The following is a 16,630-nucleotide window of genomic DNA, read 5'->3' on the forward strand; positions in this document are numbered from 1 at the left end:
AAGTAATACTTTTTTTCTTGTTGCAAGGATGTATTAGAATAAGAATCTTGAAGAAAATGCATCATTTTCAACATTGATACTTAAAAACTTTAGCATTAAATCAGCATATTAGAATGAGTTCTGAAGCTGAAAATTCAGAAATGAATTACATTTCCAAATGTATTCAAATACAAAACAGTTATTTTAAATTGTAATAACGTTTCACAGTATTTCTGTTCGTACTGTATTTTTTATCCAATAAACGGAGCTCTGCCAACCTTCTTACTGCCCCTTTTTAATCTCTTAAATGTTTCTTCTCTCATTCTCCCTCTCTTGCAGTAAGTGCAGTTTCAAGGGGCTCGCCAGCATATCCTTCTGCAAGTGTCTCTCATCACCAATCATGTCATACAGGATTACAACAGACTTTTCAAAGGCATTAATGAAAAGGTGCTGGAGAACATTCACCAAACTCAGCAGGACCTGCAGAGACCTGTAAGCATCCTTCTGCCCAAATTGCTGAGAAAAGTGTGTGATTAGTGAGTAAATGATGCCAATTTATTTAGTTTATGTGCAATTTCTGAGATTGCTTTTTATGGCATAGCTTATTACTGTCCATGCCTTTACAGTTTTATCTATCTATCTATCTATCTATCTATCTATCTATCTATCTATCTATCTATCTATCTATCTATCTATCTATCTATCTATCTATCTATCTATCTATATATATATATATATATATATATATATATATATATATATATATATATATATATATATATATATATATATATATATATATATATATATATATATATATATATATAAGTTCTGCATTTATGTGGCACTTGTGTGGATATTAGCCTTTACATAAAATGACAGACCTAATTTTATAAATAAAGCCTTCCACCACAGGCAATGTTGGTCACTGTCAATATACTTTAGGAATATTTGATTCTATTTTCTGCTCGTGGAAGCGTACGAGCCCGTAGGATTTGCGAACATTTGAATTAATTTCCATAATCCCGCTGTGATGCTCCTAGAGTGCAGATTTGAATGAACTCGACCGCAGAAGCGCTATGTGCTGCCGCCTTTTGGTGAGTGTGTGAACTGCCGCTTCAGCAGTGGCGGTGGGGGTTTAAAACTGCGGTCTCTCTCGGGCTACTTCCAGTGACTCGCATAGGGGTAGAGGAGTGCTTCAAAGACGGGACAGAAGAAGAGACAAAGACAGAAGAAAAAAAGAAAACTAATAACAAAACCCTAAGGGAGAGAAACACTACAGGCTGGATATGGCAAATAAAGCACCAGAGCCTCCTCTGCACCTGGCGGAACTCACTGCCACCCAGTTTCTCGACATCTGGAATAAATTCGATGCTGACGGTGAGTGTAACGTCCCGGGACGAAAAACGTTCTTAATTTGGTCGTATGCATCGGAGGCTAATGGGCTACTTATCTACCCTGATTTATGTAGGCTATTGCTTTTGATTTATGTCTACAATTAGGCTAATTAAACTTATAAACGTATACTACTGCCAATAGGCTATTCTGTACATTTTATGTTGAAATAATAATGATAATTTAATAAATAAGTAGGCTAATATAGTCTATAGTAATTCGTCAGTAAGGGCAATGCTTGGAAAGTGCACGCAGCCGTGAGTGTACGCAGTTGTTTTAGTGATGGAGATATTCTTGTCAAACAAATGATTAAACCTTTAAACATACATAGATCTATATGTTTGTTTCTACTCGTTTATTTTCTGGTTTGTTTGAAAAGCTAGCGTATTCGATATATTTCTTGCTAACCCACACTAGACTACGGTTTTATTTTAATTTAAGTTATTTTAGTTTCCAATGGAAAGTAATTAATTGAGTTAGGCCTACACGTTAAAAAAAAAAAAAAAAAAGTAAATGCAAGTAAGCAGCGAGAGGTGCCACGCCCGCTTATTATTGAGTCGCTTTTGAATATTAATTGACAATTAGGTTGAGATTTTTTGGGGGGATTTCCTATTTCCAGAATGTTATTTTATGTTTTGCTTGCCTCACATAAAGTAATGTTAAAGGATAATTTTGGTCAGAAACAGCTTGTTTTGCGGGATCTGGCAACACTGATCTAGCAGGACGCCAACTCAAGTTGAATCCTCATGCAATGTGCAATGCAGTTTTACGCACAAGCGTATTCTTGAATAATTCAGGGAAATTGAAAAGCGCCAGTGGGATGATTGCCTGCTATCGCCCTGTTAACTTCTTTCAGCGGTAGGCACGCGTTTAAGATCAGTAAATTATGCCCCACAGGCATTGTTGGCATTATTGATTTTGCTCTGGAATGGAATCTTTCCTTCCAATTGATTTGTGTGTCAGCGTTTGAGAGACTTCGAATATAAAGAGTGATGGGCGGGGGTTGAAAGAGAACCGCTCCAGCTGGGAAGAAAAAAGAAGAAGAAGAAAACAGCCTAAGATGCTTAGCTGTTTGCTCTTCATCTGGTCAACCTGGCGAACAGCTGGATTAGCTGGTCAGCCAGTTGGTTTTCAAGTCTGACCGGCTGAAAAGTATTCAAGACCACTATGAGACCAGACACAGATCAGAATGTCCAGTGTGGGAGGCCAGCTAAAACCAGCAAACCATCTTTGACTGGTTTAGGCTTAGCATGGGGTGTCATATAGCCTATTCATCTTGTTACAGAATTCCACTTGATGTATCTAAACCCTGCTGAAAAGAACAACTTAACCAACCAAAGCAATTTTTTTGGTCTTAACTGTTTTAAGCTGGCCAATCTGCCTGGCCATCTAAAAGAAATGTCCAGAACTCTATAAAACCAGCAGACAGATCAGCCTGGCCAAGGTGGTAGACCAACTAAGACCAGCAAATTATCTTAGGCTGGTTTTTCAGCAGAGAATTCAAAAAGTAGTTATTCTAGTAGAACTCTGCACATTGGAAATAGCTATAGTTAAATCAACCTATCAATTTAAAAAAATGACTAGACTGAGAAACTGCAGTGTCTGAGATGCAAGTATTTTCCCTGTACATTGTTTCTAAGGAAAATATGGGTAAAATCCCTATCTAGCTCATTGAATTTATCTGTAATCTGTCCTTCAGCATTTTAAATCAACGAGACAAGAACTGATTAGAAGACCCTTGTTTAATTTATAAAGATAAAATGATTGTCAAGTTACATCAGACAATGCGAGTTGAACTGCATCTGTGTGTCTTTGATGTTCAGTGTGAACTCATAATTAAATAGATTAACTTGAATTCATTTTCTTCTAGGGAATGGCTGCATTGAAGGAAAGGAACTGGAACATTTCATTCGTGAGCTCGACTTAGCACGGAAAAGTGTGGTGAGTCACGCATTGTGTGTGTTCGTTAATGTTAAAAACATCAGATGCAGTTGTACTTGATAAGTGCTGAATGTCACATACAGTTATTAAGAACTACAGAACGAGATGCTTAGATTAATCTAGCCTAATGCACATGCCATCTGAGCAGATACCATCTGGCTGATGTTTTCTAATGTCAATACATTTTCTGCATGGCATGTTTTTAAAGATTTGGACTTAATTGAAGTAGGAACGGTGCTGTTTTTTTCAGGATCCTTCAAATGCTTCATTCAAAGACAGGATGAAAGAGTTTATGCTGAAATTCGATGAGAACGGTGATGGGAAGATTGAGATGTCAGAGGTAAACTCCCACCCTTTTTCACTACCAATGTAGACTGCAGCCACAGCAATGAAGAGAGACCGTTCTGCAGAACCACCATCAGAGATTAATAGAACACCAGGAGGTAATATAAAGAGGACAATGAGGGCAGATTAGGGGCTTGAAGGAGGGCAGAAGGTGGCATCTATCAAGGGGATGATGGAATGATGAAGGGAGGGGCAGTGAGACAAATGAGTGGAGGGAGAGATGGATGAGGGGGAGGATGGGGGGGGGGGTGACGTCCATCACGATGAAGGCACGAGCGAATGGATAAAATGATTTATGTTGGAAGAAAAACCTCACTAATCCAGTCGCAGAGACCACATGAACATATGAGCTGGTTAAGTTTGTTTGGCTGGTTGCTTTTAAATGTTTTTAGCGGTGACATTTCCTTCCCTTTACCTATTTGTTAGTCCCATATAGCTTAGTGGAGGTAAAATGGTTTTGAAAGGATGAGTAGAGCCTCTCCATGCACCAGAGATGAGGTTATAGTATATTCAAATGATCAGCATCATGCAAATTTCACTGCACTAGAAATTGTAAATGACTATAACCAAAATCGTTCTGGTTGTCCCTACGTGGTAAGTTGGGACTGTTTTTCACTCACACTTCAGAGAGTTTTTCTGTTTTAAATCTGGTACACAATCTCAAACATGCCGCTTTATCTTGAAAGCCTGAAAGGCAGGATTTTAGCAGCTCGATGATCTGTTCTTCTGTGTGTAGCGTGTGAATCTAAGCTGGAACCTCAGATTAGCCATGTTGGGATCATTGTATCTGTCATCTGCTTTCTTGCTTTTTGGGGTTTTCTGCTTGACTTTGGTAGTGAGATATAAGCATTTTGAAGTTATCTTTTGAAGATAGTAGAACGTTTTTCATTCTTGCTGGGATGAAAAATAATAATTTGATGTTAGTATCTTTTTGCAGAGGAACAAAAATCAACAGAATAGAGAGGTTTTGTACTGAATAGAGATGTTTCTGAGAATTTATTGTACTGAATAGCAGAAAACAAAGGCAGAATAGGAGTAGAAAAGTAAAGAAATGTATAATGTTACAAAAGATTACTATTTCAAATAAATGCTGTTATTTTGATCTGAAAAGAAAGCATTGCAATTTCCATAAAATAATCAGCACAATGGTTTACAACATTGATGATAATAATAAGAAATGTTTCTTTAGCACCAAATCAAAATATTAGAATGACACTGAAAATTCAGCATTGATTCAACACACTCACTGTCTGGTTCACTATCTTTGTGTGGACTCTCCAAATACATAATGGTTTTTATACTGTACAAAGCATGGGTGTCGGAAGCAAAAAAATGTGGGTGGGTCCCCCCAAAATTTTTACTGGAGTAGATGCAACTTATATTAAGTGCCAATAGTCTGCATCGTTTACGGACGTCTGGTCGTTTATCGTTTATCGCATCGTTTATCGTTTAAACGTCTGGTTGGGCCAGACAAAATGACAAAAGTCACCAAATATTTTGAGAATAGTGTAGGGGTAAGACACATGGCAAAAATTTTTGACGCCAATCGACCCGAGGTTCGAATCTGCCTTTTCCCAGACTCGCTCTACTCCCTTTTCCTATCACATATCAGATCGGAAAGGAATTTATTTTCAATAAAAATGAAGAAAACGTTCGAAAAGTGAAAATAAAGCAATAATAAAGTGTTTATCGGTTAGGGGTAGGTGAACAGAATTATAGACGGTAAAAGTGAGTGGGTCCAATATCATTGGTCTTAAAAAGTGGTTGGGTCTTGTCCCACCCACATACAATGGTTCCGACACCCATGGTAGAAACTGTATATTCTATTCCCTTACACCGTAAACCTACCCATCACACAACACTTTCTGCATTTTTACATTAAAAATACCTCATTCTGTATGATTTATAAGCTTGTTTCTTCATGGGGACCTCAATTTAGGTCCCCGCAGTGACACGAGTCCCCATGAGTCTGTGTGCATTCACGTTGAAGTCCCCACCGGGATAGAAAAACATATATACACATGTTCTATATGTGTTTCAGATACAGAATAACTATTAGATGATCATAAAACTATATTTGTCCTATATGTAGTTATACTATCCACATCCTTCAATCAAACAAATCATTACTTGCGTTGTAAGGCTTAAAAAGTACTTTTTGCTTTTTATAGACAAAGGGTGATCCTCCAGGCCCAGGTTTGTGTGTCAGAGCACTCAGAGGTGGAACTTGTCCTAGACAGATGGTTTCAGAGCTTTACATACTTTTCGGTTTGGTACGGTTTAGTGTCCCTTCAGCAGTTCAGCAATGATGAGCTCCTCTGTTGGGGCCGGAAAAGATAACCAAGAGCATGAAATGGTCTCTCATCCCCGTCCAGCTCTTGCAGGCACTCTCTTCTTAAGCCAGGGAGATAGGCTTTATACACAGGCATCAACTCAGACAGCAGCACTTGGTTGATCGTGTAGCAAAAGGGCTGCTTTGGATAAGAGCTTTGTGCTCCACTCTGTGGCTGTCCATGGTGCTGAAATCCCCTTCAGTGGCATTATAGACTGGAGTCAAAATGTAGTGGTTAGGAAAAGAAAGCATATTTAATTTGAGGTATATTTGATGTTTATATTATTAGTATATTTAATGTACTATATAATATATAGTAGTGGGCAAAAGAGATGGCTGGAGGGGATATTTTTAATTTTAATGACCCTAAATATGAGGAAAATATATATATTAAATATTTTAGATGAGGGAAAACTACAGCAACATGTTTTATTTTACTAACCAAAAAAGCATATAAAAAATAAAAACAGCATACATTGACTACAACATAATCAGTTGTTGGTTCTCTCTTGTTTTAGCATGTGTTCATATTTTTGTCAGATGAATGGCCAAAAATGATCACAAATAAAACAATTGACCTCAAGCACAACTACTCAATATGCTTAAAAAATATTTCACAAATATTTAATAATATTTGATATTTGAATAAAGGGTGAAGATGTATATTTTCCTAGGCTGGACTTCACTTTAGGCCACTACCGTATATTTATATAAAATGTTAAATTCGATTTATTGTACGGTACATTTTCAGGAGACTGTGACTGTGGAGGCCATTTGGGTATAGTAAACTCATTGTCATGTTCAAGAAACCAGTTTGAGATGATTTGAGCTTTGTGACATGGTGCATTATCCTGCTGGAAGTAGCCATCAGAGGATGGGTACACTGTGGTTACACATGGTCAGCAACTGGCAGGTAGGCTGTGGCGTTTAAACAATGCTCAGTTGGTTCTAAGGGGCCCAAAGTGTGCCAAGAAAATCCACCACACCATTATACCACAAGCAGCAGCCTGAACCATCGATACAAAGCAGGATGGATCCATGCTTTCATGTTGTTTATGCCAAATTCTGAACTGACCATCAGAATGTCGCAATAGAAATCGTCTCATCAGACCAGGCAACATTTTTCCAATCTTCTCTTGTCCAATGCTGGTCAGCCTGTGCGAATTGTAGCCTCAGTTTCCTGTTCTGAGCCGACTGGAGTGGCACCCGGTGTGGTCTTCTGCTGCTGTAGCATTCAGAGATGCTCTTCTGCAGACCTCGGAAAATCCCAGTAGATCAGCAGTTTCTGAAATACTCAGTCCAGTCCATCTGGCACCAACAACCATGCCACGTTCAAAGCCTCTTAAATCCTTAAAATTTATGGGGCATATTTCATAAATTAATGGTTCAGTATCTATTAGGTATATTTAATGGTCAAGTGAGCACTACAAGACACTTTCTTTTGAGAATTAAATGCGATTAGTTTTGTTTTTTTTAAACCAGTGATGATATTATGATGAACAATGATTTGATGACATCATGTCTTTCTTTATCTTTTACAGCTGGCCCAGATCCTGCCAACAGAGGAGAATTTTTTATTGTGCTTCAGACAGTTTGTGGGATCCAGTGCAGAGTTTATGACAGTATGTAAAACCAAAAACATACAGTGATTATTTTGTTGCCATTTTAAAGTGAAATTAATTTATACGCACTGTGCATCTCAGTAATCTAACCAACATGATTATCAACCTCTACATTAGTTTTGTGATTCATTAGTTAAAAAAATTGTTTTATTGTAAATATGAAATATCTTTGAATAGCTGAGGTGCTTTTTGTGTGCATCTTTGTGAAAGAAAGAGAGCTAGAAAACTCTATTTGAAGCAGGTTATCCATTATGAATGGACTACAATACATAAAAGAACAGAGTGTGTGTATGTGTGAGTAACTGGGTTAATGGAGGTTCATTTGTACAACATGCCAGTTTTGTAAATAATACAAAACATGTTCGTTCTGTTGAACATCTGAGTTTTAGAAGGGTAAAGACTTTTTTAAAAGTGTCAACACAATGAAGGCATTTTACTAGCATTTCAGAAGGATACACACATTCTGATAAATCAGGGCAGGTGGGTATTCCTCCACATTAGATCAGCTCGCCAGTAATCCCAGTGTAATACCCAAATACCAAATTCACTGGTTTAATCAAGATGAAAATGCCATAATCACATAGAAATCTGAACGTTTTTGATTGAAACCCTGTCCGTTTCACCTTCACAGGGCAAATAATCTCTACATATGTGTGAAGGTATCTGTTTTAATGCTATTGTTTCATTTTTCAGGCTTGGAGAAAATATGATACTGACCGTAGCGGATACATTGAATCCAATGAACTGAAGGTATAACTCAATTTCACACAGAACTTTCTATAGCTATTATAGATCCCTTACTAAATAAAATCATTACTTTCCCTTAGGGCTTCCTCTCAGATCTGTTGAAGAAAGCAAACAGACATTACGATGATAAGAAACTGAACGAGTATACGCAGACCATAGTGAGTAGACACACACAATGCATACACATACACAACACACACACAGCTGCTATTTAATTTATGCTTTTTTCCTGCAGCTTAAAATGTTTGACCTGAATGGTGATGGAAAACTGGGATTGTCCGAGATGGCTAGGTGAGAAGGTCTCAGAGTGAGTTGCATAGTATTGCATTACTGTTTAAATGATATAATATTGTATGTTATGTTTTGTCTTCAGACTGCTTCCTGTGCACGAGAATTTTCTGCTCAAGTTTCAGGTAAGATCAAGCTCTCTTCAGAATGTTAGATTGGATTGCAGAGTACAAACATAGTGTTTCCGCAGCTCAAACAGAAAAGCATGATGCTAGCAACACCAAGATCATGGGCTTGCTTCCCAGGGAATGTATAAACTGATCATGTTAACCTCGAATGCAAGTGTACGGCTTTTTTTTTCTTTTGATTAAAAGTGTCTGCCAAATAATTAAACCTTATTTAAATGTAAGTAAAGAGCAGGGGTGTCAAACTCAGCTCCTGGAGGGCCACAGTCCTTCAGAGTTTAGTCCCAACTAGTTAGCTTCAACACGCATACCTGTAGTTTTCAAATAAGCCTGAAGGATTTGATTAGCTTGATCGGGTGCATTTAATTAAGGTTGAAGGTGCTGTATGTAGGTTTTTGACTGTACTAAAGCATAAAAATACCATAATATGTTTGCAGATTTTAAGGGAAACATGCAGAGTTCACATACTCGTTTCTCCGAAAAACAATGCTACAGTTATTTTATTTTGAAATGTGCTGGTGTTGGAATGTCTGATTTTGTTTTAGTCTGTGCGATAACGCACATTGTCAATTTACCCAATAGTATTTCGACACTACAGGTTGCCAGTTGGTGGAAAACACATCATATTGCTGTCATGGAAGCCAGCAAACAAACTGGGTCAGAGATCGCAGATTCTACCCGACCTAAAAAGCCTCGGCATCCATCTTAAAATCTATATAAACAGAAGCACATTAAAACACAGATAAATCAACTCATCAACTTAGTGTGCAAGTCTTCTCGCCTTCCATTGTCACTCGCTCGTTCCTGTTGCGTGACCTCAAACTGGCAACTCGTGTGAGCATCAAGTCTGAGCAGGAGCAAACAATATTTTGATTTGGACTGCAGTACCCATTTCAACCACTAGCTGTCATTCTTACATACAGCACCTTTAAAGTTAGTAGGTGTGTTCGATTTGAAGCGGCGCTGCTACCGCAAGAGCGATTAGAGAGCAGTGGCTCCGCTGTACTTTGATGTCATATACTGACCAGTCTGCACAGCGCTACATCAAGTCGAACACACCTAAACTCTGCAGTGCTTTGGCCATCCAGGAAATAAGTTTGACCTTTGGTATAGAGTCAATGAGCATGATTACATACACAGCGGTACGCTGATAACTCCCCAAAATCCGCTTTTTGAATTAACCTGTTAAATTTACCAATAACCCGGGAATACAAACAAACTGCGTTTACAAGACTTTCTTAAAAAATCAGGTTATTCCACTAATCATTCTTGTATCTTACTCTGAGTATTCCATTTGTGATGTGAGGTGTGATGTTAAATAAATAGGCTGAATTTTAACTACCATTTCTACTTCGGCTGCACGAGATGAGAACCCATTTTTATAATATCTTGAGTCAAGAAAGATTCAGTTTGCGATATATCTTCGTCCCCTAATGCAAAACGCTCGCTCTGTCTGGATACGCTTAAGTCTGCAGTAAGGATGATTTCCTGTCCACACATTTGCACTTCAATTAAGCTGACAGAATGCAGGTTAAATTGTTTACATACTGGGCGAAATTGGGGTAAGGAGCAAAAATATTTTTGTTTTGATCTTTCTTTCTTTTTTTACTTAAGCCATTTATATCCTTATTCCGATAAAGTAAAACAGGTTAAAGGCACAGTATGTAATTTTCGCCGCTAGAGGTCACTTATTCAAAACAAAGGCGTAGCTAGATGATGCCGTGAATGAGCGTGGATTCATGGGAGTTGTTGACTTTCACCTCCACAGCCGATGGAAAGGAATTCGACGGACTCTGGCAGAAATCATGTTCATGGATGAGCGGATGTATTAAAGTTTTATTAACATTACGGTGGAATGAAGCAAGGCGGGGTCGAGAACCATGGGAGCGAATGCTAATTAGCGACACCATGCGATTCACACCGGTCTCGAGACCGCAGAGCTTTTATTATGCTGCTGTAATCCGAATTTGCTCTTTTTGTTGTGTATGTGGGGTTACGCAGCGCTGTTTTACATGGTTAAAACATTAATACTAAATACATTTGAGTGTGTGGAAAGTTATGCTATAACTCTGTGCGTTCGCTCGGTGGCTTGTATGAGAGACTCATTGCACATTGCAGTAATCTAGATCGATATTAGAATATCATATTAATAAAAGCTGGAAAAGCTTGTGTTTTTAAATGACATTCAATTAATGACATGGAAAATTATGTTTCCATGGTTTCTACTAAAGTAAAACTGGAAATCAAGGGTAGTGTGGATATGACGTCAGCGACAGGGAATGCAATGACATGGTCTGTAACACTGGTTAAAATTGCTGATTTCTCTGGATTTAAACATTGTTGGAAATGCTTGGGATAATGTAAGTACACATTTCAACAAAATATATAACATTGTTCTAGTGGTTTTTGGATATTTTCATCGAAAAATCGTACATATTATGCCTTTAACGCGTTTACGTGACCACTTGCATTGTCGGCTTATTAAGCATAATCGGGTTAAGAATGTGCATGTAAACTAGCTCAATGGAATATATCATCTATCATCTAAGTTCAAATAGTAATGTTGCAAATGAGGTACAAATGCCAGAACAGTGCAAATGACATTTTGTAGCACAAAAGACATGGTGTGTCAGGGCAGAATGAGGGTTAGAATAGTAAAATGTGCAAAACAGAGTGCAGCAGTAGTACTAGCGCAATAAAAGTGATATACTGGAAGCTAGGAGGGGGAGAAGCAAAAATAAATAAACTGCCAATAGCAGTTACAGTAGAATGGCAGTAGCATAGTTTTTTTTTTTCAGTAGAGCTGAAAATGCTGAGATTTGCAATATAGCAAGAGTTCCTTTTTTATATCAATGCTGAATCAATGTAGAAAACATGCATGATTACAGGCGAATGTGTATTTGGGTACATACGTTTGTTTGTGTGTGTGTGTGTTTATTGGTTTTGTGTGTTCCTACTGTATGTGTGTTTATAGGTTTTGTGTGTGTGTGTGTGAACCTGACCTGACAGCAGATTGGTAACTGATTTCTGCCACAGAGATCCTGGGTTGATAGGGATTACTTCAATCCTACTACAGTTACGATAATCTCCATAGATTATTCTTGAACCTGAGATATACTAATCTGGCCCAGTCACATTCACTAGATGCTCTCTCTCTCTATTTATTTTTCGCTCTCTTTTTTTCTCAACAAAACAACTGAAAATATGTTGCGGCTGGAATAACTGGTCCACGTTCACCATAATCTCCATATATTATTCTTGAACCTGAGATGTACTTATCTGGCCCAGTCACATTCACTAGATGCTTTCTCTCTCTCTCTCTCTCTCTCTTTATTTTCCTGTCTCTTTTCAAATATGTCTCAGCCGAAAATATGTTGCGGCTGGAATAACTGGTCCACGTTCATATATATATATATATATATATATATTTGAATGTGATTTTTTTGTTGTTTTTCAAAAAAAAAAATTTACATAGATGAATTTCACAAAAGTCAAGTTTTATGATTAGTAATAATGTCAAGACTGTAATGAACTTTTTAAGCCAGTCTTTTTTGTGAATGACACCAGTAATATTTTAAGTTGCGGGTTTGGTATCATACATTCTAGTGTCTTTATATACTATCTTACATTATATGCTTACATTATACCATTACATACAGCTACACTTGTATGTATAACATAATACCCTTGTGATTTTTTTTTGTTATTTGTAACTTAGATTTATAGTGTCTAAGTTACATAGTGTGTTAATGTTTTTAATGTTATTAAAGGGAGTTAGTGTAAAATGTTTAAAATGTATATAAATTATGTATAGAATTTATTTGGTTATGTACTGGGAGCACGTTCATTCACTAGAGGAATCAGGAAGCATTGTAAAACTGACATACAGGTGCATAAAATGCTCACTGTAAGTTGTAAGCCAATATAATACATATAATATTATACATGAGCAATGCAATTCAGATGTGAATTTAATATTAGTGGAATAACATTGAGATGAATAAACAATTCTGTATTACACAAAGCAACTTTTGAGTGCTATATCTCACATTATTATATTATAATGGCATGTTTATGAATGGTATGCTTTCAAATTTTTTTTTTACGGTAGGAATGATGCTAAGTGTCGCTGCACTGTTCTGTTATAATCCAAAGGATTTGGAGGATTATTTTCTAGTTATGAAAATTCAGTCCTTCAAAATCAAATCTAAAGGCAGATTGATATTATATATATATATATATATATATATATATATATATATATATATATATATATATATATATATATATATATATATATATATATATATATATATATATATATATATATATATATATATATATATATATATATATATATATATATATATATATATATATATATATATATATATATATATATATATATATATATATATATATATAGTATAACCCTCTATTTTACACACACACATACATTGAGCATAAACTAATGTCTCTTGTTTCCTCTTCATCGCCAGAACTTCAAACTATCTTCTGAAGAATTTGAAGAAATCTTCAACTTTTATGACAAGGTCAGATAATGTGTATATTTTTCACATTTGTTTCCTTATTAATTTGTCTTGTATTGTGGGTTAGTAATGCACATAATATGACCATATACACAAAAATAACACTTTAGCATTACTATTTCAACCACAAAGCATAATTGCCTCATCCCCCCAAATAGCACATATACACAGCGGAGACGTTTATTTGATGTGCATGTTTTCATCTAGAAGATGAGCATTTGCTCATCTGCAGTACATCTAGAACATGTTCCATCAGATGTTGAATGGGCTGTTAAAAAAAAGTCTTTAAGATGTTTATGATTTAAAATATATGTAAAACTGTTCCTCTCCTCTTTTTTTTAAACAGGATGGAAATGGTTACATCGATGAACATGAACTGGATGCACTGCTGAGAGACCTCTACCAAAAACATAAAATGGTAACTAATTTAGCATTACTCTATTACATATTTTAATTGAAAATCTGGCACAAAAGCTGTTTCTGAAGCGCCATATATACCACAAAAAGTGCGTTTACACAATTTAATGCTGCAGAATGGACTAAATGGTCATCAAAGCTACATCTGCAGAAATAATGGTATGAAATTGGTTTTAAATGTCAAATTATGCATACTGATACATTAAAGGATGGATATAAATGTTCTGTATATATTACTGGTAAAAGGTTTTTCTTTTTTTTGAAGAATTTTATACTTTTATTCCACAAGGATGCATTAAATTGATCAAAAGTGAGAGTAAAGACATTTATAATTGTTACAAAATATTTCTATTTTAAATAAATGGTGCTCTTTTGAATTTTCTATTCAGCAAATAATCCTGAGTGTCACGGTTTCAACAAAAATATTGAGCAGTACAGCTGTTTTTTATTGATAATTAAATAAGAATTGTTTCTTGAGCAGCAAATCAGAATATTAGACTAATTATTAAAGGATCATGTGACACTGAAGACTGGAGTAATGATGCGGAAAATTCAGCTCTACCATCACATTTAAAATATAGGAATTATATAAATTGTAATAATATATACAATATTACTGTTTTTACTGTATTTTTTAAAATAAAAATAAATAAATGCAGCCCTAGTGATGACTTCTTTCAAAAACATAAAAAAATATTTTAGCTCCCAAACTTTCGAACAGTATTGTACATATTAAATAAAATATTTAAGAATACACATTTAAATATTCAAGACTGCACTGATGCTGCATTTCAGCGACAAATATGACTGGTCTGAATACTTATAGACGTCTATTTGTTTCCTCGTTTAGGTCATTGTCCCTCAAAATCTGGCCAGCTCAAAGAAGAGCATCATGGCATTGTCTGACGGAGGCAAGCTGTTCCGCACAGAGCTAGAGATTGTGTTATGCAAGGATCCGTCAGTCTGAACTCTGAGTTCTTAACTCTCACTTCCTCCTCTGTACCTTCACCTACCCCAAATCTAAGCAGGTGCATGTGGTGGCTCTGTTCCATCTCTTATCCTGTCAAAGTTAATCAGCATCCACAATGTACCCCTCTCTCCATGGCATGCCTTTCCCAAAGATATGGCTTCTCGATGTGTGCATCTCTTGCTTGTCTTTTTTATGTCAAAACATAATTCAGACATTGTGGTATAATAACGGATATTTATTCGTATTCTCCTGCTTGTACCAAATCTTTACTTCTGTTTGCTACTTCATGTGTACAGTCTGCTGTCTCGCTCCATTCCTCCCTCTTTTTTTCTCTTTCCAATCTCTCCCAGATCTAATTTTTTGTCCCTAGCAGGCTGTAGACTGTTCTGTTTTGCCAACACTGCTAAAAGAATTACTAAAATAAAGTTCAGTTAAGACATTTTACCTTCAGTACTGTCCTGCTTTCTCTGCTCTAAAGCATTTTTCTTGGACCATTTCCATATTTTCAGACTATATTTTGCAATGTACTATTAACGCCTTAAATTTAATTATGATTAAGTTTCTGTTATGGAAGCAGATAATGGTAATAATGGGCACCTATTAACGTATTTTGGATGTGCCAGCTTCTCAGGCGCACTGTGATCTCATTTTCCATTTAGATAAACCCAAAAGCAGCTAACTTATCTTTGCGGGCTTGCAAGTAAAGGCACATATCCGCATCTCCAAGCCAAAGCGAGCGCAGGAGCACAATGCGAGTGTTTAGAGCTTATCTTTTTCATTTTCATGGTACGAATGTTCTTTGTGCTTCATTAATCACTGATACAGGATAGAATAGGGAAAGGATTGTGGTGATGGAGACCGTTTTCTTGGCTTCAGTTTCGCCCTGAATATCATCCACAAAATTCTAAAGGTGTAATTTTTTATGCTTGTCCTGTTGGGTTCACATGCATTTTATCTATTTTTTTATATTATATTACTATTTCTTATTTAACCTTCAGGCAATGTTCTGTCAGAGTTACGAACAAACATTACTTAATTCAAAATGATCTGATCTTTTATAAACGTTAACACATCATTAACATCAACACTGTTTTTCAAATGTTCATCTAACATTTTTTTATATGTTACAACTTGTTTCAGAAGATTTAGAAATAAATCAGAAGTAACATTCCCATAATGTTTGTAAAATCATAAAATGGAAGGTTCCTTTAACGCAACCATTTTTAACTTTTTAAAAAAAAGTATTTTGTTTGCTTGGCATCCACCTATTAAACAGATGTTGATCAAGATGTGCCGATGTGATAATATTGTTTCGTGTTTTTTGTTTTGTGATAGTTTCTCTGCCACTTTCTGACTAGCCGTGGTACAGTACCTTGCAGTCTGGGAGGGCCATCAATTAAATATCAGCACACTCATATATTTTTTAACAAGAGTGTTTAAAATAAGACCTCTGTGTGCCACAGCTCTCTCACACACACACACACACACACACACACACACACACACACACACACACACACACACACACACACACACACACACACACACACACACACACAAAACTGCGTGTCCACTTTAGACGCCTCTCTTTAGCACTCCAGAGAGATAGAGCACTCAGGACCGATAGAGCGCACTACAGAGATCCCCATCTGTGCAAACTGATGGAAACAAGAATGGAAGGCTCAAGATAGACCTCTAGTGGCTGATACCAAAACACTATCATTAGCGCTTTTTACACTGGTGTTATGAAGAAGGCATGATTGTCATCATGATCGTGGTGCTTTCCATGCTGTTTTTGCACGTTGTATTATGGTCCTATATTTAATTAACTTTTATATAGCCTATTCAGTGCTAGGTAAATTACTTGCAAATTGTTGTTGGTTACTGATTCCCAAAAAATTTACACATTTAAGGTAATG

The 16,630-nt window shown here is 36.3% G+C and overlaps 1 protein-coding gene across 1 annotated transcript; it reads left to right on the plus strand.

Moving 5' to 3' along the window:
• Positions 1-1,068: 1,068 nt before the first annotated feature.
• On the plus strand, positions 1,069-15,996 carry calb2b (calbindin 2b). Its single transcript, XM_079843605.1, has 11 exons — positions 1,069-1,359; positions 3,245-3,315; positions 3,566-3,655; positions 7,534-7,614; positions 8,308-8,364; positions 8,442-8,519; positions 8,597-8,652; positions 8,735-8,774; positions 13,274-13,327; positions 13,671-13,742; positions 14,592-15,996. The coding sequence occupies exons 1-11, from the start codon at positions 1,269-1,271 to the stop codon at positions 14,706-14,708; spliced, it is 807 nt and encodes a 268-aa protein (XP_079699731.1). The 5' UTR covers positions 1,069-1,268; the 3' UTR covers positions 14,709-15,996.
• Positions 15,997-16,630: the final 634 nt, after the last annotated feature.

The sequence above is a fragment of the Gobio gobio genome (assembly GCF_949357685.1).
Source record: "Gobio gobio genome assembly, chromosome: 2".
Taxonomy (NCBI): Eukaryota; Metazoa; Chordata; class Actinopteri; order Cypriniformes; family Gobionidae; genus Gobio; species Gobio gobio.